Genomic DNA, 24,239 nt, shown 5'->3' with positions numbered 1-24,239 from the left:
CCCACCAGAGTCATGGCACTTCCCTCATTCTGTCGGCCCCCACTCCACCAAGACCCTTAAGTATTGGTGATTTCAGAAGCAGAGTAGGAAAATAAGAAGCCCCCAGTTAGAGTCAACCTCAGAGGAGGGGGTGGAGGCCTAAGAAGGAAGCACAGCCAGGCTTGCATCCCAGGAGGAAGGGCTAAGACTAGGGATTGAGGGGTGGAGGGCTGGGGATGGCGCATTGCAGCAACTGGCCGAGGAGCATGACTCATCCGAGTTCATCTCATCATGTGGGTGATTTAGGGGATGTGGCTCCACTCCCGGGATGTGAAAACAGGACCCCAATAGTACAGGCAGGCTGATGAGACCCCACTCGGCACTGAGGGGTGCGTGTACATCTGTGTGAGCCGCACAGCACCTAGCACTTGGGAGAGCGGGCTGGGGAGTGTGCCTGTGCGTGAGTGAGCGTGTGTGTGTTGGAGGTGGGGGCACACGGGGGCAACTGTCACAGGACTTCGACACGACATGTTGATTAAACTTGATTACCCGTCTGCCTGACGGCCCCCACGACCCCCGGCGATCCAGAAAACACTGTTTATGGGGCCTGGGGCATCAGACCTGTCATTTAGCTGGAGGAGGCAACTCAAGCCTAGCCTGGAACAGAGCCGTCAGTGGTGAAGCAGTGCCCAGCCCATGGCAGGCACCAGCCCAGACACTTAGTGCTCTGTTTACCCTGGCCTGGGCGGCTGGCACAGGTGCCCACCAGCAGACCCACCTGGAGGCCAACACAGCAGCTCCGGGAAGCTGGGGACAGAAGTGTTGGGGGGTACACAGAGAGATGCTGGCCCTGCTGTACACCCCACATTTTACAGGGCACCAGCACCAAAACACAGTGACCTGCAACAAGACATGCAAACCTGCCCTCCTCTCCCCACTTTCTGGACACAGTGAGCTGGAGGAGACTGGGTATTCCTGCCACCAGGATGGAGGAACCTGAAAGAGGCCCCAGTGCACTCCTGCATGCCCCTGGTAGTGGGACCCCTGTTGGCACCCCCTTCCCACTGTAGCCCATCACAACCCCAGTCCTGTCTCCATGTCCGTTTTTGAGCTTGGTGACCTCATAGACAAGGTTCCAAAACCCTGCCACATCTACCATGTGCTCCAGCTCGGACTCCAGCCGGAGTGCCCCTCCCCAACCCAACACAGGAAGCTTACCGTAATACACCACTGCCCCAAAAGTAGCCGTGTTGCAGCAATGAAGCCACCACCACACACACACACACACACACACACACACACACACACACACACACACGCACATGGAATCCTTGGCACCTTGACACCCAGCATCTTGGTCTCAAACTGTCCCTGTCTGGCCCAGACCCCTTCGCCCGTCCTGCAGTCTGTGGGGATATAGGGCCATACAAGGGATAGCTGCTGGCAGCCACCATTCCCCTGGCCCTGGGTGCTTGTGGCTCTGGGCATTCTCAAGGGTGGGACCTACAGTTGCTCTGGGCCTTGGATCTCTGCCCATCAGTCCCACCATAGTCTGTTCACACACTCTGTCCCACACCTGGAGCCACTGTGCACCATGGGGGAAGCCAATCATGCAGACAGCTCCGTATGGGCACACCTTCCCCCACTCCTCCTCTCTACCCACCCACCCTGCCAGCAGGTGGGGACAATCCCTCTGGTCACCTAGCAGGCAGGCACTGGGTCTCAGGACCAGGATATCCATCACCCCACGGGACCTCTCCTGTGGTAGTAACAGCGGCCATTCTGCACCCATCGCAGCGAGCAGACAAGGCAGTAGCAGCCTTGGAGGAGGCTGGGCCCGGGACTGGAGCAGGTAGGCAGGCGAGCCAGGCAGTGAGGAGGCAGCGGTTTGGCCCACAGTCAGAGGCAGTTTATCCTGGCTAGGGTCCCTGAAACCAAACATCCTCCACTAACCTCACAGACACATCATAGCCTGCAGGCAAGGGGCCCTTCGGGAGAGGAAACCTGCTGGCTTGGAGGGCTGACAACCTGGCTCCAGGCTCAGGACCACCCTGTCCTGCCCAGCTGCCCAGGCCCAAGGCTGGGCATGGCAGGCCAGGAATAGGGGAGCTTCACCCTGTATCTGCAGTGGGCCAGAGGCTGGCAAAGTAGGTACTGGTCTCAGCTTCAGTCCCTAGGACAAGGCTCCCTCTCCAACCTGTCTGCTCCCCTGCATCCCCTTCCCACCCCCCATCTAGGAAAGGCTGATAGGGAGGGTGCTCACTCTGTACCCCAACCTTTTGGGCAAGGACAGGGGTGTTTGTTAAATTGGAATGGGGAACTGCCACCATCTACAGGCTCCCGTGTTCAGCAAAAAGCCTGTCCATGCAGACAAGTGGGTGGGCGGTAGAGAACAGGGGTTTTGTCGGGGGGATAGGGGATAGGGGTGAGGGGCGAGGAGAAGCAAGCTGTAGGGAGTTAAAAACCCAAGCGGAATCAGAAAGAACTGGGCTGCATGCCATGGGCCTCTGGTGGGCAGCAGCGGCAGGCCCAGCCTGGAAGGAAGGGGCTGGGAGGCGCTAACAAGGGGAGGAGGAGGTGCTAACAGGATCACTGGGGTGAGGGGCTCCTGGAGCCAGCCCCCTCAGCGCCGGCCTGGGGGACGGGTATACAGCCACATCAGCACGGGAGGTGCATAACCACGTCATCCTATGTGCATGCCTGCACATGCGTGCATGCACAGTACTGGAGCCAAGTCTTCACTCAGCTGGGAGCCAAATGATGTGGCGGTTCAGCTCCTGGCGAGCTCTGAGCTGAGAACAACACGAGCTCTGCACCTCCCTGGCCACGGCTGCATGTTTTCCCTCCTTCACCTTCACGGCTTTAGGACCCTTCCTGTATTTAGGACTCTCCGGGACCTGAGCCCCCTGACCATGGAAAGGCTCCCCCTTCCACTCACCCCGTCCACTGAGGTACTGTTGGGAGGCCCCAAAAGCAGTATAGAGGAACTCATGTGCGGGGTGCAATACAGCCTTCTCCTAGGGAGCCAGCCAGCATCTGTTCCTTCTTTTTCTCTCTGGCCACAGGTTCCATCTCACTCTGGGAGAATATTCAAATAGAGCCCAAGTCTCCACCTCTCAAGACCTCACCCCAGCTGCAGCCCAGCTTCTGCTGCTTGAGGCTTGCTGGCTGGCTCTGCTCCATCAGTCACCCCATTCTCAGCGGGAGCCCCTGCTCCACCGCCCCCCACCCCAGGGTGTTCCTGTCTTCTGCTCTGGCCTGGCTCCGGAAGCCTGCACTTTGGGAGGATAATGGCTCCTGAGGACTGTCTTTGTCTGTGCTAAACCACGGGAAAGTGAGCGTTGGTTAGAATCCTGAAAGGCGCTTGTTAGGATAATAAGCTCCCTGCCCTGTTAATTGTCAGGTGGGTCTGCCTCCCAGCTCTCCCCAACCCTACTCCTGGCTCACAGGTGGCTACTCACACGTGGAATTGACTCCAGACAGTATTGCCACCCTAATGCCCATCACCTCTGAAAGTACTGGGCTGTGGGGGTAGGGCTTTAATTTCCAACAAAATACCATCAAGGAGCCTCTGCTTCCCCTGCCCCACCGGCCCCAGGGAGCCCACAGGCAGTGCCTCCTCTGGCCACCCCAGGACCCCCTCCTTTCCGGAGCCACCACTATCTCACTCACCTGGGGGGAGGTGTATGTGGGGGTGCTGCAGAAGTGTGAATATATCCTGGGGTGGGGGGCACAGAACCAGAAAAGGTGGGTTCTGCAAACATCATAGCCAATGGAGACAGTGGGTGGTGGGGGGAAGCAGAGAGGGGGCTGCACCAAGGACTTGGGACATGAATTCCTTGTTCCCTTAGAGCAATCTGGCCCCTGACCCAGGGAGGTCCCCAAGCAGCTTCTGCGACAACAGGACCAGTGTTTATTTGAAACAAAGCACCACGGGGGAATGAGGGCTGAGTCAGAGCCGGCGGCCCCCGCAGCCTGGTGGGAACATGAAGATGTGTCCACACATCTCGGAGGGAGAACCGCAAGGATTGCCAGAGAGGCCTGCGTCGGGGGAGAGCAGGGAAGGGATGAGCCTGCAAGAAGCATGGAGATGGAGTCCAGGGAGGCTTTCTGGAAGAGGTGGCACTTGCACTGAGCCTGGAGGAATGGGTTTTCAGGAAAGGTTATGGAGAAACCTGCTCCAGATAGAGAAGTCAGGAGAGAAGCAGGAAGGAGAGGGGGTAGCAAAGCAGTGGGCAGCATTGTGGAGGGGCACAGGGAGGGTTCTACAAGTCTCCCTGAGATGGGTCTTCATTCATGTGGCTGTGGGGAGTCTGTGACGGTTAGGGAGCAAAAGCAACATGCCCCAGCAGGTGGAAGGGGACATCAGGGTTGAAACCACATTGGAGATGGCTGTGATGGCTCTTGGGAGCCAAGCTGCTCAGGGCGCTGCCATGAGCATCAGCAAAGGGGACATTTGTGACAAGCCCAGGCTCCGGTCCCCGAGAGCACTCAGCTTAAAGGGAGAGGCCGTCATTTCGGTTGGGCTCCTTGGTGGAAAGGGAGGGACAAGCAGGAACAGAGTGACTCACACCTCCAGCTCCAGTGCCATGGCAATCAGGACCGTTCCCTTGCCCTGCTCTTCTCTGACCCAAGGGTCCAGTGCTCCAAGTGGCCAGCAGAGGGGACTAGGGAGCAGGGAATTCCCCGGGGGAGAACTGAGGCTGGGCTCAGAGACCAGCAAGACCCCAGGTCCAGTGCACCTGGTGCTCTGTCCTTGTGGGACAGCAACAGAAGGAGTGGCTGGCCCCTTTTCTCTGCTAGGAAGGAAAGCAGCTGGCTTATGAAGGCTCATTTCAGTCTCACAATGCCCACATGACAGGGAAGTTATGGCACCCTGACTCCTCCCCCTCCTCTCACCCAGGAGTTCAGGGAGGCACAGAGATGTTGGGCATTTCCTGTGAGGTCACACAGCATTCCACAGGAAGTGATCCCCTTGCTAACACAACACAACACAATACTGCCCTACAGGCAGAGTCTGACTTCGAAAGGAGACCTCCCAACCCCAGCACCAACAGCCCAGGTGGACAATGGTGGTCAAGGCAGTGTGGGGCAGCATGGTGCATGCTGAGTAGAAGAGAGCTCAGCTGGCTCTCTCCTGCTTCTCCCCACCCAGGGCCTAGCCTCCCAGCCCAGCTCCCAGAGGTGTGTGTGGTTCCGGTCCTGACGCAGCCCCTAATGCGCGGGCTGACTGGGGCTTCCCGCTCCTCTGGACTCCAGTGGCTTCTCTGAGTGTGGAGGCGGTGGACCCGCTGACCTCTGAGGCCCTTGCAGCTGCACGCTTTTGTAGGATGCACAATCAGCCCCTTCTTCTGTGCCCTGACCGAGGAGGCATGTGGATGGAGACATTTCAGCCTTATTGCTCTAGGGATACCCCTTGGGGGGAGGAGGACGGAGGGGAATCTGGCATGGCCTCTGGAGGGACTTGGTGACTGCATGAGGTCTTGGGGTCTCCCTACCCTTCATGACTTCATGCCTGAGAACACGCAGGTGTGTGGACGCTGGCATCCTCCCTCCCTCCCCCCCACCACTGCCTCACTAAATGGAAGACATCAATGCTGGGCAGGACCCTCCTTCTCCTGAAGGCAGCCCCCGCCATGCTCAGTCTGAGGTCCCATGGAACCCCCACCCTATGTCACCCACCAAGAATGCTACAGCAGGGGCTGGAACTCAAGCTGTGGTGGCTGACCACAGGCCTGGGGTTCTCTACTTGGGCTGGGACCACCCACCTCCAGCCCTCTCCTTTGCTTGGAACACAAACGGGCAGCTTGGCCTCCTGGCCAACCCTGGAGCCCACAATCAGGTTCAGAGACCCCTTGACCTGGACCCCAGACAACAGAGTGTTAGGGACCTCTCCTCTCTCTCTTTAAGATTTATTTTTTCTTGGAAAGGCAGATTTGCAGAGAGGAGAGATAGAAGTCTTGCATCAGCTGGTTCACTCCCCCAAATAACTGCAATAGCCAGAGCTGAGCTGATCCAAAGCCAGGAGCCAGGAGCGTCTTCTGGCTCTCCCATGTGGGTGCAGGGTCCCAAGAACTTGATCCTCCTCTACTGCTTTCCCAAGTTATAAGCAGGGAGCTGGACAGGAAATGTGGCAGCTTTCTCTAGACAAGAACTCGTGCCCATATGGGATGCTGGTACCACAGGGTGGAGGATTAGCCTGTTGAGGGACAGTGCGGACCTTGAGGCATCACTTTCTGCACCGGCATGGGGCTTGGCGACGTCCATAGGCTTGCTGCATGCTCCCATGTTACATCTGCATTTTGGCTAAACAACAAATAGATAAATTTGTGGCAATGGCTGTGTTTAAAAATTGATTTCAAATAAAATTTTGTTGTTTGCCTGGCTCCCCTAGATCCAGGTCAGGTGGATGCCAGAAACCCAGAGGGAGGTATTACCAGCCTCAGCTGCCTCTTGAGCCTTCCTAGCCCGTGGCAGGGGGACCAGGAGAAAGGCTAGCAGGAAGTGTGTGATGGGGAGGGGGTGACCTCAGGCCTTAGATGAGCTTTGATGAGCCAGGGGTCTGGGGCAGGAGTGCTGCTGAGAGAAGGCTCCAGTGCTCCTTGGTAGGGGGGACCTCGGTATTCACCACAACTGCAGTGGGGTATGTACCCCCGCCCCCTCCAAGCTTCTAATAGCTAGGGCTGCCAATAGGGGCCTGGTCCAATCTCCACTTGGATCAGGAAACTAGAAGATTGTGTTCTTAAGGACTGAAAAGGGCCAAGAGATAATGAGAAACAGACTGTGGGAGAGAGAGGGAGAGACCGGGAGAGTCCCTGGGAACAGACCTTGCCTGGCCACCGCAGCAGCAAACCTTAGAGGCAGGAAATGGGAGCAAAAGCCCGGGAACCCAGCTTGCTATGCCTCCTGACTAGCAGGGGATAACTCAGGGGACCTGCACGGAGTAAAGCGGGTCCTTTCCTCCACTGGGCACGCAGCCTGCTGGGCAAGGCAGAAAGAAAAAGAGCAGGGGGCCGGCTTTTCTCGTGGGTGTCCTCAAGGTCACAGTCAGGCTGGAGTCGCTAAATGAGCATGCTCGGGCCTCCTGCCCCCTGTCCCTGCCGCCCCCGAGCAGCTCCTCCGGAGGGCGACCCAGGCCGGGGTCCCAGCCCTGCACCCTGGGGCTCCTGGACGACGCTGCCCCCTGCCGGCCAGCCTCGGTCAGCACGGCGGGGCTAGGGCGCTGCAGCCGCCCGGGGATTTGTCGCCCACTGCCCCGGCAGGATCTCCCAGGAATCCGGATGGGCCTTCACTCCCCGACAGCTCCTCTCACGGGCAGCACCCAGGCTTGCACTGGCGCCGCGCCCCGGACCCACAGTCTCGGTCCCCTGCTTTCCTTCCACGGCCGAGAAGCAAAACCCTTGCTGGTCCTCTTACCACCCAGCACGGGGGTCCCTTGTACCGACCCTGCCCCAGGTGCAGCTCAGCTCCCTGGGGTCGACTACACTGAGAGTTGGATAAAGATGTAACTCTGCCGTTTGGAGCTGGCCCCGCGGGGGTGTTCAATCAGTGCATCTCTCACCTACCAAGTCCCCAATCCAACCTTTCCTCTATTCTTCCCCTTGCTTCCTCCCTTCCCGGCCCCGCCCATGCCAGGTGCATCGGCTCCGCCCCCGTCCCAAGGCGGGGCCCCATAGGTGGAGAGCAGTGGGAGAGGTCGCGGCCCCGCCTCTCCCTCTTTCCCCATACACACGGAAGCTCAGGGGCCCCCAGGCCAGGATGTCGGACGCCCGGGTCCCCGGCCTTGCGCCCACCATGCTGCTTGGCCTCCTGGCCGGCCTCCAACAGGCGAGCGCCTTCGAGGTAAGGCTGCCACACTTTCCCGGCCCTGCCCTGCCTCGTGGGACGGGGCGTGCTACCGGAGGCCCCTCTGCAGACTCTTCCCTGAACAGACCCAGTTAGCAACCTGCTTTCTCTAGTAGAGGAGTAGAGGAGGCTTTGAGGAAGCCCCAGGTCCTCCTTCTTTGGTACGCATTGTGTAGTGGGAACGGGGAGCCCCTCTGGGCTGACACCCAGGGCCTCCACCTCGAGGAGACTTTGACCCCAATAGTAAGTAGTCTTCATTTCTCCTTCCAGCTCCTTGCCTTCTGGGCAAGAAAGCAGGGCCAATGGTGCAAACACTTGGGCCGGCCATGTCCCCAGCTCCCCACTGCAGTGCTGGGTGACCTTGGGGACAGCCCCGACCTCTCTGGGACGGTTTCTCCGCCCGTGCCCGGGGGCAGAGAGGAGCCTGCCTGCTCTCTACTGGGAGAGAGGGTAAGACCTCAGGTGGTGCAGGACGAATCCTGGCTGCCAGATCCCAAGCTTGGGGTAATCTCTGGAGTGGGGCATGGGAGAGTGAGGCCGGTTTTGAGCGCTGCCCCAAGCCTGCTCTTTCCGCCAAAGCTCCACCTGAGGTGAGACATGCCAGCAGGCTCGGCTCAGGAGATCATAATGCAGATCGACATGAGTCTAGAACACGCCTCTGTAACATACTTCCCTTTGGGAATCAGAGGTCAAGCTGTGCCAGGCCTGCTGCCCGGGTCGCTGGGTGCAGCTGGGCTGAACTGGGTGCTCTCTGCAGCAGCCAATCCATCTGCAGAGCCAGGTTCAAGGGTGTGATGTCCCTGCTCAGAGAGGGACAGTCGGTAGGTGTCTGTGTCAGCGCTGGGTTGCACATCCCTTGGTGGTAGATAGGTGCTGTCGGTGCCCTGTTGGCAGGACATTAGCTGGGGGTTACCATGAAAAACAGGCTCTGAGCCACCTTACACAGATCACCCTGGGAGTCAATGGGGAGATAGTCTGGGTCCTGGAGAGAGACAGTGAGGGACCGAGAAGGGACCTGAGAGGAAGGGGTGCTGCTGAGTGTTGGGCGGCCGGGTTTCCCTCAAGCTCTGTGATGTAGGAGGCCCCACGCCCTCTGCGCCAGCCTGCCAAGATGTCCTCCTGCTCCTGTCCCCACTGAGGGACAAAGCTTGTGACGAGGCACAAGCTCAGGAATCAACTCGCCTGTTGTCCTTAGCAACTGAAGTGATACTTTAAATAAAGGTATCAAGATACTAGTGATCTTGCCAAATCAGCTCCCTCTGCTTGAGCCCTAGTTGTATGTCCCAAGGGGGTGGGGTCCACTAACAGACATCACCCCCATTCCTGCACCCCTGCATCCACCTCCCCCACCTGGGGGAGGATGCAACCAGGTAACTCTTGAAAGCTCATTCAGGTATTTTGACCATTGGATTTTCAACAATGCTGAAGTCAACAAAAATCCCTACCCTCAGATTTGCATTCCTCTGAGTAGGAGCACAGTCAGTGAGTATGCCATGTGGTAGGGGAGTACCTGAGAGAAAGGTTAAGCAGTTAGGGGCAGGGGAGTGCTGTGGGGGAGTGGCTGGTGCCGGAGCCAGCCTTGCACACATCTGGAATGGCTGAGTTGGTAAGGATGGTAAGGACGCCTGGCCACCCTGCAGGGCTAGAGCTCCCAGAAGGGAGAGGGAGGCCATGGGGAGGGGGCGGGGTGCTCCTGGCAGCTCTGCACAGCTGTCGTTTCTCCAGGTGGGGTGGGACAGCAGGTGGATGTGAAAAGCAAGGGGAAAGGATGCTGAGGGGAAGGGGGCTTCCAGCAAGGGGGTGAGGTGACCAGCTGTGTGCACCAGCTGGAGTCCTCCTTCCTGTCGTGTTTACAGTGACAGGGGTGAGGGTGAAGACAGTCTTGGCGCACTTGACCATGACTGTCATGGACTCAGAACTGGAAGGATGATCTGGAGGGGGGTGAGCTTCTGCCCTTAGGGGAGTGAACTGAGGGGAGGTGTTGGGAAAGGAGGAGAGCTCTGGTTAGCTGGGTTCTGGGCTTCTACCTGGGGATGTATGGATGTGTGAGGTCAGGTTGGGAGAAGCTAGATGTATGGGGTGCCTGAGTAACTGCTGAGCTAAGGCCTTTGCCCTTGTTCTCTGATGACCTCTGACCTCTGCTGCCTTTCCTCTGCAGGCTGCAACCAAATGTATCCGCTCCTCGTAAGTCTGGGCCTGGGGCTTGAATTTCCAGTCTGGGGAGGATGGGGAAGGGACAGCCCACATCATGCCCTCAGTCGGATGGGGAGCACACACCTCAGCTGGTGTCCTCTCCCACTCCCATTCCAGCTGGAAACCAGCCTTCTAATTTTCCCCAAACAGACAAGGAGAACCCCCAAATCAACCACTTATGGGGAGTGGGACAGACTATCGGGGATCCCTCTCACAGCCATTACAGGACTGAGCAGGGACTCTGTGTGACCTAAATATGCAAGGGGGACCCAAAAAACTTGTGCAAAAGTGGAATGTAAAGGCAGGTTTATGTTGGCACAAACAATTTTGAAATCTAGGCATAATTTTCCCATGATCTTTGGGAAGGACATGTGTGGATTTCAAAAATTTTTGCACCCCACAAAATTTTTTTTAAAGCATTTGTTTATTCAAGAGGTGAGCAGTGGAGGGGGGAGAGAAAGAGAGACCTGCTATCCATCTATTGGTTCACTGTTTAAATGCTTCCAATAGCCAGAGCTGGGGCAGAAGCTGGGAACCCGACCTAGGTCTCCCATGTGGGTGACAGGGACCAATCACTGGAGTCCTCATCTGCTGTCTCCTGGGGGCTGCAGGGAAGCGACATCAAGAGCCAGAGTCAGGGTTAGTTCAAGCACTCTGACATGGGATGCGGGCATCTCTACCAGGATGCCGAACATCCACCCTGCGAAGTCATCTGCTTGTTTTCCTTCCTTTTTAAAAGATTATTATTATTATTATTGAAAAGTAGGTTTACAGAGAGAAAAAGAGAGAAAAAAAAGATCTTCCATCCAGTGATTCACTCCCAAATGACCACAATGGCCAGAGCTGAGCCCATCTGAAGCCTGGAACTTCTCCCAGGTCTCCCACATGGGTGCAGGTGCCCTAGGACTTGGGGCATCTTCCATTGCTTTCCCAGGTCACAAGCAGGGAGCAGGATTAGAAGTGGAGCAGCCAGAACTAGAACCAGAGGATTAGCCAGTTGAGTCACTGTGTCAGTCCTGAATTCATCTTTTAATTTCTTCTTCCACAAACTTGTTGAAGTCCCCTCGTCAGATCTTTTTTTTTTTTTAAGATTTATTTTTATTGGAAAGGCAGAGTTACAGAAAGATCTTCCATTCATTTGTTCACTCAATAAGTGACAGCACAGCTGGAGCTGAGCTGATCCTAAGCCAGGGTCTCCTATGTAGGTGCAGGGTCCCAAGGCTTTGGGCTGTACTCGACTGCTTTCCCAGACCACAAGCAGGGAGCTGGATGGGAAGTGGGTCAGCCGGGACATGAACTGGTGCCCATATTGGATCCTGGCACATGCAGGACAAGAATTTAGCCACTGAGCCATCACACTGTGTTTCCCTCATCAGATTTTAAGAGGCCAGATGGGGATCTTAGCAGGAAAGTATTTCTGTCAAATAGGTACAGTGTATTCCTGAAGCACTTTGTTCTGCCCTTCTATTCCACGGGCCCCCATCATGCTCACTGCTCCTTAGCTTAGCTCCTGGTCCCTCCCATTGCTTCTTTCTCTGCATTGTCCTTAAAGCCAAATGAGTGATGTCATAGCCACTGCAGCTCAACCCCCAGGGTCAACAAGCTAGTCATGATACCCATTTTCCAGATGAGCAAAGTGAGACCCCATAGGAAGCAAGAACCTAGCACAAGAGCCGGAATCTAGTTGTGAGCAGAAGCAAAGTCTGAATCCCAGCCCTCAGGTCCTCCTGTGGAACTGAGCGGAGGCCCACACCCCCTATTCCCCAACAGTGGTTTATGCCTGTATTTAGGGGAGGACGGTCTTCCCACCTTTCATCCCTGGCATCTACAACCTCACCTTTCTCCTGATCAGCACCTGCCCGGAGGGATTGCAGTGCTGTGGGAAGAATTGCTGCCCGGAGACTGAGTTCTTCTCTGGCGCCCTGAGGTGAGCACAGGGCATAGTCCCCTGAGGGTCCTGGTCCCCACTGGACAGGCCTGGACCTCGGAGGTCAGGGTAGCGGGCTGGGCTGGGCACATGGGGTAGTGACACCGCTGGTCCCCACCTAGGATCCTCGTCATCATCTTCCTGGTGCTCCTGCCCATCTTGTGCATCTGTGGCCTGGCCAAGCGTTTTTGTCGCAACTGCAGAGATCCAGAGCGGGACCCCACCATGGAGCACCAGGGGCCCCCGGAAGTGCCCTCCACGGTCCCTGTGGAAAGAGTCTGGGTGTCTACCTATGATCCCCCACCCCCCTACAGTGAGGTGGGTGTCCCAGTGTCTGGTATGTGCTGGGCTGGCTGTCCCTCACTGGTGTCCAGCTCTCTGGATCAGCAGGGTCCAGAGGGCTTCACAGACACCATACCCTGGGGCAGGGGGTTGGGGATTCTGCCACCAGCCACCACCACAGCCTCTGTGCCCCAGTACCCAGGCTCAGTTGGGCCCTGAGGGTCTTCTTATTCTGCAGATTGTCCTGAAGCCTGCCCTGGATCCAACCCCAACAGAGCCGCCCCCGCCCTACAGCCTCACGCCAGAAGACCACACCGAAATGCCAGAGGGCATCGACAACCCTGCCTTCTTAGTCACCTCGACCTCATCCCTCCCAGAGCAAGCCAGAGACTTCTGCCACCTGGGAGTGCTTCAGCCATCTGCAGCCTCTGGCTGTCCTCAGATTTAACTTATTGCTTTTCCTGCCTCTGGGTTCCATTCCAGTTGCCTCTGTCACCTTGAGGGCTGGGCTGGAGCCACAAAACCTGCCCCTTCCCTGAGCTGGAGGCAGCCAGGAAGGCAACTGGTCAAACTAGAGGGGTCTGGTCGTATCATTGGCTACTCTATGGGATAGTGAGTGCCCCATCTCTGGAGGTAAATAGATCTCGACAAGCCAGCCAGCTCACAGCTATTGTGGAGACATGTCTGCCTTGTGGAAAATGGGACTGGGTGAACTGTGAGCAGTGTCTTCCAGTTCCACCTGAAAAGAGAAGGCCCAAGTGTAACCAACCTCAACACATACCAAACACTTTTGGTATGTCCTCACCAAATGGCGGCTGCCTGTAGCTGCAAGTCTGCCTCTGGCTGTGGGAAGAGGTGGGAAGGGATATCCAGGTGCTGCAGGGGGAAGGGGAGGATGCTGTGCCGACCCTCCCCACCCCCCCAATAGAGAGCGCTCCCCAAGCCACCTTCGGCCAGGGGCTTGTTGCAGGTGCCTCAGCCTCCTGTCCCTTGAGGTTGCAGGTATGGAAGAGCCTGACGATGTGGCAGGTCCTCACCTTGCAGCATTCCCTGTAGCGTCCTTGTACTGCTGTCCCCGGATGTATGGGGCACCTCCCCTGGGGCTGGTGAGAAGTTGGCAGAAAGGGAGAGCTGGCAAACAACCTGCTGGGGAAGGTGGGGCTGGGCATCAGGCCAGGAGAGGCGAGTGGGTGGGGCTGGGGCCCTAGGAGATCTTGATCAGCTGCACCCTGGAGCTGTACCTGGAGACGAGAGGAGTATGGAGAAGGCTGATACTGCCCTGCTCTGCAAGCCCTCCTGGAGCCCTGGAAGCTGCCATTCAGCTCCACCTGCGAGGGTAACCATCATGCCACTGTAGCATGGGGCAGGCCCTAGTGAGCATTCATCCCACCTCCACCCTCAGGCTATAGCAGGTAAAGGCTGGAAGCCCAGGCCAGGTCTTGCAGAAAGAAAAGGGTCCTGGTGCCTGTGGCTCATAGTCCAGGCAGGCGCCCCCTCATCCCTGCCTTTGCACTGTGCCCTTGTATAGCCCACGGGTGGGGCCATAGCAAGGCCAGAGGCTACCAGGGTGGAGGCTCCCCATGCAGTCCAGGGCTACCGTAGTCTCTGGCAAGATGGCACCTGAATCAGCAGTGGGAGAATGAGCCCAACTCTCAGTGGACATTTCTCTCCGCTTACGAGGGTCCACTGGTAGGAAAAGGAGACTCTGGGTGCTTGGTGTCATAGTGGTTGGCACTCCAGTCAGTGCCCAAAGCAGCACAGGAGGCTGAACAGATGGACTGCCCCTTGGCCAGGGCCTTGTCCTTCTTTTATCAGAGAAGCCACAGACCCTTGAAATGCTCCTCCCTGGCAGCAGCAGAGTAGCCTGAAAAGTGGCCACCTAACTGGCGCCATGTTATGGCAGGCTAATCTTCTGCCTGTGATACTGGCATCCTATAAGGTCGCTGGTTCAAGTCCCAGCTGCTCCACTTTGATCCAGTTCCTCGCTTATCACCTGGAAAAACAAAGAAGGATGTTCAAGTCCCTGGACCCCTGCACCCACGTTGGAGACCCGGAGGAGGCATCTGGCTTTGGATCAGCTCAGTTACAGCTGTTGCCGTCATTTGGGGAGTGAATCAGCAAATGCAAGATCTCTCTCTCTGTGTCTCCTTCTCTCTGTAACTCTACCTTTCACATAAAAATAAATAAATCTTTAAAAAAAGAAAGTATCTACCTGAAGCTTTGTGTTGTAGGAACCTGATGGCAGGAATGACCCCATTCTGTGGCTCTCTGGGTCGATGTGTTTGGGAGTGGGAAGGACGTGATCTTCCCAGAGGGCCATCTGGCCCCACTCACCTGGGTCACAGGTATTCACACGCTCCTGGCAGATGTGAGACCCATACCCATGCTTGGCTGTGGACATCCAGGAAAATGGAAAGTGCACCTGACCAAGACATCCCACTTCTAGGAAGGAGCCTTCAAAAAGGTTCAGACCAAAGCACTCCCAGAGCCGCCCACCGCCCCTGTGTAGCTGAGCGAAATGAAAACCCTGATTCACCAGTGTCTGCTAAAGAAGCAGATGTACCCTTTCTGTGAGTGTGCCATTCTGGAAAGAATGGAGGGCTCCTGCAGCACTTCTTGGCACAAGGTCAGCTTCTCACTGTTACGGAGGAAGCACAGATTGTGGCATGCAAACCTCAGATCTCCACCTGTAAGGTGATCCTCCAGCACATGTTTTATGAGCCTGAGTACTCTCTTTGCAAGGATGATGGTAAGACCTAGTAGGATATGAAGCAAACCACATTCACCACACTTAACAGCTGTTGGCACCAGGGAACAGGAAGGAGGCAGCCAATTGTAAGCACGGTGATGTGTTTTGTTTTGAAGACAAGCAAGATTTTCTGATTGATGCTTATGTTATTTTTGTTTATTTGAAAGGCAGATGCACAGAAAGAGAGAGAGAGAAATTTTCATCTACTGATTCACTCCCCAAATGCCTGCAGCATTGGCAGAGCTGGGCCAGGCTGTAGCCATGTGTTTCTGACGTAGCTGGCAGAGACCCAAGTATGTGAGCTGTCACCTGCTACCTGCCAGGGTGTGAATTAGCAAGAAGTTGGAATTAGAAGCAGAGCTGGGGCCTGAGTCCAGATACTCCCATTTGAAATGTGGAATGTGGGCGTCCCAAGCAGGGCCTTAAGAGCTGTGCAAGTTGTCCTGGGGTGGGGAGGGTGGTCTGTGACATTCACTACCTGGAAAATGTTAGTGATCGCTCTGCTAGGCAAACATGGCGGCTGGGACATATAGGGAACTCACACGGTTATAGATTCATTTTGTGATTTTTTTTTCTTTCAGATTTATTTTCTTGTTATTTGAAAGGCAGAGTTACAGAGAGGAGAGACCGAGAAAGAGAGATCCTCCATCTGCTAGTTCACTCCCCAAATCCAGGCTGTAGCTGAGCTAATCCAAAGCCAGGAGTTAAGAGCTTCCTCCAGCTCTCCCACATGAGAGCAGAAGCTGAAGGACTTGAGCTGTTCTCCACTACTTTTCCAGGTCATAAGCAGGGAGCTGGATTGGAAGTGCAGCAGTCAGGACACGAACCAGTGCCTATTGGGATGCCAGCACCGCAGGCAGTAGCGTAGTCTACTACGCCATAGTGCTGGCCTCTCACTTTGTGACCTTTGATCCATGTCAATCAATACATTATCAGCCCTGCTATGAGGAAAAAGTTAGAAGGAAGCAGACATGTAGCACACACATGACACTTAGATAACCCAGGGGATAAGCAAAGAATGGACATTGGGCACCTGCTGGACATGCATGAAACATGCGAAGCCCACAGGTCAAACTTACACAAGACTCCTGACAGCCATGGGGTATGTGGCAAGGGAAACATATCATGAGCTGATGGTGAGCTTGCTGGGTGGGCATTTCCTTCAGACTGGAACTCATTCCTTGCTGTTGGCATAGCCATTCAAACCCAATGAGCAAATAATGAATGAATAAGTGAATGAATGAAGAGATCAGCCACCAGAACTTTGCAAGGTCGTGTGCAGCCTGGAGGGTGAACAATGTTCTGGAACAGCAGGTTAAGCCTCCACTTGGGAACCTGTATCACGTGTGACAGTGTCTAGCCTTGAGTCCCAGCTGCACTTCCCATCCAGCTCTCTGCTAATATCACATTCTGGAAGGCAGCAGGCGATGGCCCAGGTATTTGGGCCCCTGCCACCCATGTGGGAGACCTGGATGGAGTTCCCGGCTCATGGCCTACGCCTAGCTATTTCAGGCAATTGGGGAAAGAACCAGCAAATGGAAGGTTTCCGTCTCTCCCTGCCCCATCCCTCTCTGACTTTCAAATAAATAAATAAAACTTTAAAAAAGAAAAAAGGAACATGCCGTTGTGAGCACCAAGCCATGCTCCTTGCATCAGGGACCCTGCAGGCGACCAGGGACCAGGAATGCAGGAAGGATGGTGAGGCGCTGGCCTGCTGCGTGCAGAGCTGTAGAGGGAGATGCATCTAGGAGGGGAGAAGGGATCACTCCCTCCAGTCTTGCCTTACCCTCCCAGCAGGATTCGGAGCTCCAGGACCGGTGGCATTTCACTTTCTGCACTCAGCATCGGCAGGTGTCAGTTTGTACCGGAGGAAGCTCAGCGCTGCCCTCCCAGCTCTGATAGGGTGGAGCTTTCTGATTCCAGGGTGAGAAGGACAAGGAAGAGGATTCAAGGACTTCCTTAGCCCTGGTGGCTTTCCGCAAACCACCTCAGTCACACGCAAGGGCTCCTGGAGTAACTTGTCAACCCTGATACCTCCACCCTCCCATCTGATCCTTTACCTCCCGTTCTTGCAGCCCAGGACCTACACTACCGCACCCAGCCCATCATCTGAGCCCACCAGACCTCCAAGCCACTGGCCTTCGCCCTTGGCAGTGCCATCACCCACGTGCTTTCACACCTCTGTGCTTGACCTGTCCTAGCAATTGTCTCTGATCTGTCCTCCACCAGACTCATTGTATGCATCTGGCGAAACTCAACCAGAAGCAACTCAAGATGGTGGTTGGAGGAGGGATACTTGTAGCAATCAGCTCCCTGACAGGAACACCCATGTCTCATTTTGAAGTGTCCAGTTCGAGTTCCCACCCTGGGAAGCAGCAGATGACAGCCCAAACGCTCGGCCCCCTACCACCCACAAGGGCCCCTCAAATGGAGTTCCTGGTTCCTGGCTTCAGCCTGGCCCAGCCCTGTACGGGCACTCAGAGTGAATCAGTAGATTAAAGATCTCTGACTCTTAAATTTAAAAACAAATTTTTAAAGCATTCAATCAAAATCAAAGCAAGGAAGAAGCTGGAGTCCCTGGCCCCTAAACTGGGACTGTGTCAAGGTTCAGCCACAGTAGAGGACAGTGGGATATTTCAAGGCACAGCTCAGGACCTATGCCTCATTTCTTGCCCGGGAGCAGGGGTGGTCACCACTGCAACCAGCTAGACCCTCGTGGAGGGCCACACTGGAGACGGGGTGACCCCCCAGGAGCTTCTCTGTACCTGCAATGGCTACCCTTTCGCTCCTCCGCCAGGATCCAGGGTGCCGCCCCTTCCACAGCTGCAGGTTGGGGTGGCTACACGGGGCTTCTCCTCCTGCCTGCTGGTAGTGCTCCATTGCCAGCCCCCTATCACCTGGCATGAAAATGTCCGAGGCTGGCCTTGGTTGTCTGGCCAGACAAGCGCAGGGTACCGGCCTTTTACTTCCTCCTTCCTCCTTTGCATTCCAGCGTCCCAGTTGGAGTCGGCCCTTGTCCCAGTGAACACTTGGAAGGGCTGCTGTGTAGGTCATGGGTGACCCACATCTTGCCAAAGCTATAGGCTCCTGTGGTCTCCGTGCTTGTCACATCTGGCACACTGGGGACTTTTCCCTCTATGGGGTGAATCTTCCTGTCCTTGGCTTCTCTGACCCCTCTTTCCCAGGCTTCGCCCCTTCTTCAAGTGAGGCTCTGCTTTGGTCCTCTTGCCTGAGCCTCTGTCCCCTCCCACGGTGACTGTCACCCAGCTCAGTGGCTTCACAGACTCTTGTCTGACTACCCTGGAATGTTTATCTCCAGCCAAGACTTTACCCTTGAATTTCAGACATGTACTCAGCTACCCAACACCTCCTGCGTGGATAACCTCTTGAGTGTCTCACAGGCACCAGCAGGATCCACTTTCCTTCCATCCACGCTCCAAGCACAGTCGTCCTGAGATGTGCCGTCATAGATGGCTCCATCATCCTCCCGGTTGTGCAGGTAGAAAGCAAACGGGGTACTGGATCCAGCGTCCCATCTGTCTCTCACACCGTCATCTCCCTGTGGCCACCTCCACAACAGTGCCACGTCCACTCTCACTGTTGCCCAGCAGCTGAGCCTTAGCCACAGCCACCTCTGGCCCAAGCTGTCCCAACACCAGTAGCTGGGTTCCGCCTTCACTCCTGTTTCCATTTCGCCCCCTGCAGATCCTCCTGCACACTGCACCCTGGGAGACCTCCCTGAAAATCCTCATGGCTGTCCCACTGCACTTGGAATAAATCCCTGACAGTGGCCAGCAGGGCTCAGCAAGCACGGCCCCTCCCTTGCTCTCTTCCCTGTCTTCCCCCCCTTCCCACTGTTTCCCTGACACTGCCTCCCCTGTGGGCCTCTACCTCCCCAGATCTGAGCCTGGCTGGTCCTCCCAAACCCCCTGCATAAAGTAACCCCTTTCTTCCCAGTACAATTCAGCTTCTCTCTTTGTGCCACGCTTCAATATATGAAATCCCCTTTGGTATTTAGGTTCTTCATTATTCAAGAGTTGCTTCTGGACCCTGTTGTAGCCATGTGAGGAGTGAATCGGTGGATGGAAGATCCCTTTCTCTCTGTGTGTCTCTATCTGTGATGCTCTTTTAATAAATAATTTTTAAAAACAAACAAAAATTTTGTTCTCCCAGCTGGAGGTGGGGAGTCTGAGGTTGAGTTGGATTCCTTCTGGAAGCTGCACGGAGACTCCACCTCCACCACTATTCCAGCTCCCAGCGGTTGCTCTCTGACCTCAGGCTCTGTCTTCATGCAGCCTGGCCTGTGTGTCCACGCAGTTTATTTTACTATTAAAATCTAATTTTCCTCCTTATCATTCCTGCAGCCTTTCAAGATTGTATGATCCTGAGCCTGGTACAATAGCCTAGTTGCTAAAATCCTTGCCTTACATGCACCGACATACAACATGGGTGCCTGATCTAATCCCAGCGGCCCTGCTTCCCATCCAGCTCCCTGCTTGTGCCCTGGGAAAGCAGTGGAGGATGGCCCAAAGCCTTGGGACGCTGCACCCGTGTGGGAGACCTGGAGGAAGTTCCTGGCTCCTGGCTTTGGATCAGCTCAGATCTGGCCATTGAGCTCACGTGGGGAGTGAATCGACAGATGGAAGATCTTCCTCTCTGTCTCTCCTCCTCTCTGAATATTTGACTTTCCAATAAAAATAAATAACTTTAAAAAAAAAAAAGATTGGGCCCAGCGCGGTGGCGCAGTGGTTAGTGTCCTCGCCTTGCACGCCCAGGATCCCATATGGGCGCCGGTTCTAATCCCGGCAGCTCCACTTCCCACCCAGCTCCCTGCCTGTGGCCCGAGTAGGCAGTCGAGGACGACCCAAAGCCTTGGGACCCTGCACCCGCGTGGGAGACCCGGAAGAGGCTCCTGGCTTCAGATCGGCATAGCATCGGCAGTTGCGCTCACTTGGGGAGTGAATCATCAGACGGAGGATCTTCCTCTCTGTCTCTCCTCTCTGTATATCCGCCTTTCCAATAAAAATGAAATGGATCTTAAAAAAAAAAAAAAAGATTGCATGATCCCATGACAAAATGCTATGTGAGCCAAGCTTGTCTTCTTGTGGAGAAGATGAAAAAAGACGTGGGTCACAAAGTGGGTTTACATCTCAGCCTTGGGGCCAGCATTATGGTGCAGCACGCTAAGTCGCTATCTGCAATGCCAGAACCCCATGAGCACCAGTCCAAGTCACGCTGCTCTGCTTCAGATCCAGCCTGCTATTGATGCATCTGGGAAAGCGACAGAGCATGGCCCAAGTGCTTGCGACCCGGCCAGCCATATGGGAGTTCCTGGCTCCTGCCTGCAACCCATCCCAGCAGTGACTGTTGTGGCCATTTGGAGAGTGATCCAGTGTTTGGCAAATCTCTCTGCTTGTCTCTCACCCTCTATCCTTCTAGATGACCCCTCAAGCATCCCATTCATGTGGAAGACTGAGTAATTGGCTCCTGGCTTCTGCCTGGCCCAGCTCTGCCTGTTGGTGAAAGTTTGGGGAGTGGCCCAGCGGATGGAAGATCTTTCCCCACTCCTCCCTTTGGCCTTTCAAATAAAATGAAAAATCAGTCAGTAGTTTTTGAAAACCCCTGTGGTGGAGTCAGTGCCGTGGTGTAGCAGGGTAATCTGAACATGACTCTGCCACCCATATGGTCATTGGTTCAAGTCCTGGCTGCTCCACTTCCCATCCAGCTCCTTGCTTGTAGTCTGGGAATGTAGCTGAAGATGGCCTAAAGCCTTGGGACCCCACACTCCTTTGAGAAACCTGCATTAGCAGGAAACAGGCCAGTCGGGACCTAAAGCAGTGCTCCCATACAGGATTGCGAAGGTCAGCTTTAAGTCTGCCTCAAAATGTATTTATTTTAAATGGCTCTCCTGCCACCAGGTTGAAGAGCTTTTCACGTTGTCAACATTCCTTAGGTGAAGCCCAGTTTGTTCTCTAGGCGCAGGCTCAGCCAAAGCATGGTTTACAGCCTTTCTAGGTTGCAATGCACTGCAGTGCAGCAGGACGGGGCGGCTTGCAGCCAAACTGTGGCAATGGATACAGAGACAGCATCTCCTCTGCACCTGACCGTGACTTTCAGTGACTCACATCAAGGACACCAAGCAGGAACCCAGCCTCCGCGGCCTTCGCGCTTGACCAAGACTTTCATTCACAGCACAAGGATGTCAAACGCTCTGACCAGCCACTGCCACCACTGCTCCGAATGGGCACACCATCAGCTGAGCCTTCCCCAGAAACGAGCTGCAGAACGCGCTGCATGTAATGGGCATTGCCAGGCCCCAGGCCTCTCTTAGAATGGCCTCCGCTCTTGGCCACACCATGACCACTTACACACTGTACACCATGTCACTGTGTTTCCCCTGCCTGGGGACTGCCTGGGGGTGCAGTCCTCCCCCAGGCTGGCCCAGCCCCAGCCCTTCCTTGTGGATTTGCAGTTCCAGGTAGTTCAGGGATCAGACAGGAGAGCAAGAGAACTTCCGGTGTGACCTGAGACCTAGCCCTCTGGCAACCTGGCCAGTCCACCCTTCGTTGGCAACCAGCAGCCACTACATCCTGTGTTTTGCTTAAGTTACTTCAAGTTGTTTTGTCATCACCGGCCACCTGAAGAGCCCAGAGTGGACCCCTAGACGGAGGCCCTCACTTCTCACATGAGCAGCTGTCTGGGAAAGGCCCCGGACCTCCTGAGGCTAAGGTCAGCATCTGGGCTGGGAGCCAATCACAGGTCTCCCGACGGGGCCTCCTGCCCTTCCCGAGGCATTTCCGAGGCCTGAGTACGCCTTTACCTCCTCCTATGCACAAAATAAAGAGGAAGGAGTAAAAATAGACCGCCATAGAGACAGCTGGAGGCCTGGAGCCCTGGAAGTTGGTGCAGGAAACTGGGCCTGGAAGGAACAAAGGCTGACTGGGAACGGCGAGCGCTTGAAGGATGTCACTCTATTTGTGGCTGAGCTGTCACACAAGGCAGGTCTTCACCTCACGCGGCAGGACCTTCTTGCAGGAACCAGATCAGATGGAGCTGAGGAGCGGTTTCCTAACTAAAGCTGGGAGAGAGGCCAGAGGGCTCCACACGTGTAGGCTGCCTGCATGTCCTGGTTCCTCTCAGCCTTCCAGTCCTCTGAGATGCAATCCTGACCATGAGCATGCAATCCCTTAGCGTGGGAGCGGGCATTTGGTGCAGCAGTTAAGATACCGCTTGGGTTGCCAGTAAGCCGTATCCAAGTACCTGGGTTCAAGTCCAAGCTCTCCTTCTAATTCCACTTTCCTGCTAAGGCCTAGCTTCGGGGCAGCAGGGAACGTCTCAAGCACTTGGGTCCCTGCCACCCATGAGAGAGACCCAGATGGAATTCAAATTAAGAATGAAATGAAAGGGGGTGGGGATGTGGCTTAGGGAGACTCTAAACATCCTCTCTGTGTGACCCATCAGCTCTAGCAGCTCATGGCTCTTCTGGTCCCAGACCCCTCAGTGACGTGGTGCTCCCGGTTGCTCCTCCCACCCGCAACACTGTCAACAGAGTGGCTGTGGGGAACTCCGCTTTCCCCCTGAAGGTTTGGGATGAGAATGAGGGCAGTGTGGGGCCCAGAGAAGCTTTCAGGAACCTTGGCCCCTTCAGGAATACATCCTATGTGGGAATGACACGTCCCAGTGGCCTCTGCTCACCCGATGACTCAGTGCCCTGGACGGCAAGTGGGTGGCCAGATGGAATGCATAACCGGAAAGGGACTGTGTGTCAGATCCAGCAGCCGGCTCACCTCAGGCGGCTTCTGCCATGCCCGAGGCAGTGATGCAGGTGCTTGGAGGGGCTCAGGGAAAAGTGCCCTCGGGGAGGGACGGTGGCGTGGGATGTGTGGCTCCCTTTGGGCCCCCTGTGCGTGCCAGCCTAGATCCTCACCTGGAACAGGCACAGTCCCTCATCTGTTACTCGGGAACATGGACGTCCAGGTTCCTGTCCTTGACTCCTTCCCAACCTGCAAGCCTCCCCTGGTGGGATCCTGGTGCTGAGGGCAACTGCAGGCAAAGCCCAGCCTTGGCAGGCTCCAGCCAGAACACAGGGATGCGACTTATGGGTTGGGGAGGATGCCAGGGCAGACTCCATGTAGGGGCTCCGTGTACATCAAGAACCCACGCTGGCTCCGCCCGCAGCAGTGAGCACTCCGAGTTAGCCATGCCCGCCTGTGATGGCAGCCTCCCGTTCCACCCGTTCCTCCTTCCTCCCAGGCCAAGTCACGATGAGCTGCAGCTCGGCCTGCTCTGCCTCGTCCGAGAAGCGCCTTGAAACTGTCTGTCTGCAGCCAGGTCATGCTGTTCTCCCAGAGCCGGCAGCAGGGCTGGGGACACGTCATAAAAAATGGGATTCACAGCTCCCAGAAGTTTCCTGGATAGAATTCAGGGAATCTGGTAACTGAAATGGGAAAGTACTGCGACTTGAGGCTCACACATCTTGAATTGAAAGTTACTATTTCCTTCACTGGGAAGGTAGACGAACAGCCATGACTATGAACATTACCTGTGGGGCCCGGTGCAGTAGCCTACTAGCTAAAGTCTTCATCTTGTACCCACCCTGATCCCTTATGGGCACCAGTTCATGTCCTGGCTGCTTCATTTCCCTTCCAGCTCCCTGCTTGTGGCCTGGGCGAGCAGTAGAGTACCCAGATCCCATGTGGGAGACCTGGAAACCTTGGCTGTTGTGACCACTTGGAAAGTAAGCCAGTGGATGGAAGATTTTCCTCTCTGTCTCTCCTTCCCTCTGTAAATCTTACTTTCTAATAAAAATAAATAAATCCTAAAGAAAGAAAAAAAAAGCCAAAACACAGGTTTTGATTCTTGGACTTTTGGCTAAGATTAAGTGTGAACATTATCTGTGGATTTGTCACATAGATAGAAATTAGACTGTTCATGTCACCCGTGGTTGTTGCTGGCATCTTAAAATATTGTTTATACTTAAAGCCACTTTGTGGTTAGGAAAATTATTGGAAACAGTCCTAGATCCCATCATTAATTCATTAAAGAAGTACAGCCCTTCTTTTGTTATGATTTCCCCAAGTATTCTGATTATTGCATTGTAGTAAAATTTACTCCTTTTTGGCAATTAAAAAAAAATTTTTTGGCAATTTTTTATACATTAAAATTAAAAATCTATATTTGAAAGAGAGAGAAATTTCCCATTAAAAATATTTATTTTTACTGGAAAGGCAGATCACATTTACAGAGAAAAGGAGAGAGAAAAAT

The 24,239-nt window shown here is 55.1% G+C and overlaps 1 protein-coding gene across 1 annotated transcript; it reads left to right on the top strand.

The window, feature by feature from the left end:
- Positions 1-7,737: 7,737 nt before the first annotated feature.
- On the top strand, positions 7,738-13,282 carry TMEM92 (transmembrane protein 92). The gene is made up of 5 exons (XM_041000966.1): positions 7,738-7,821; positions 11,808-11,944; positions 12,067-12,262; positions 12,465-12,632; positions 13,229-13,282. Exons 1-5 carry the CDS (start codon positions 7,738-7,740, stop codon positions 13,280-13,282), a joined length of 639 nt encoding a protein of 212 aa, XP_040856900.1.
- The last annotated feature ends 10,957 nt before the right edge of the window (positions 13,283-24,239 follow it).

The sequence above is a fragment of the Ochotona curzoniae genome, unplaced genomic scaffold (assembly GCF_017591425.1).
Source record: "Ochotona curzoniae isolate NIBS_2020 unplaced genomic scaffold, NIBS_Ocur_1.0 scaffold_2453, whole genome shotgun sequence".
NCBI lineage: Eukaryota > Metazoa > Chordata > Mammalia > Lagomorpha > Ochotonidae > Ochotona > Ochotona curzoniae.
The sequence above is the reverse complement of the archived record's forward strand: the minus strand, read 5'-3'. Positions and strand labels throughout refer to the sequence as shown.

Coding starts and splice junctions, on each gene's coding strand:
- TMEM92 (XM_041000966.1), top strand. CDS start 7,738: ATGTCGGACGCCCGGGTCCCCGGCCTTGCGCCCACCATGCTGCTTGGC. Junction 11,945..12,066: donor TTCTTCTCTGGCGCCCTGAG/GTGAGCACAGGG, acceptor GTCCCCACCTAG/GATCCTCGTCATCATCTTCC. Junction 12,263..12,464: donor CCCCACCCCCCTACAGTGAG/GTGGGTGTCCCA, acceptor CTTATTCTGCAG/ATTGTCCTGAAGCCTGCCCT.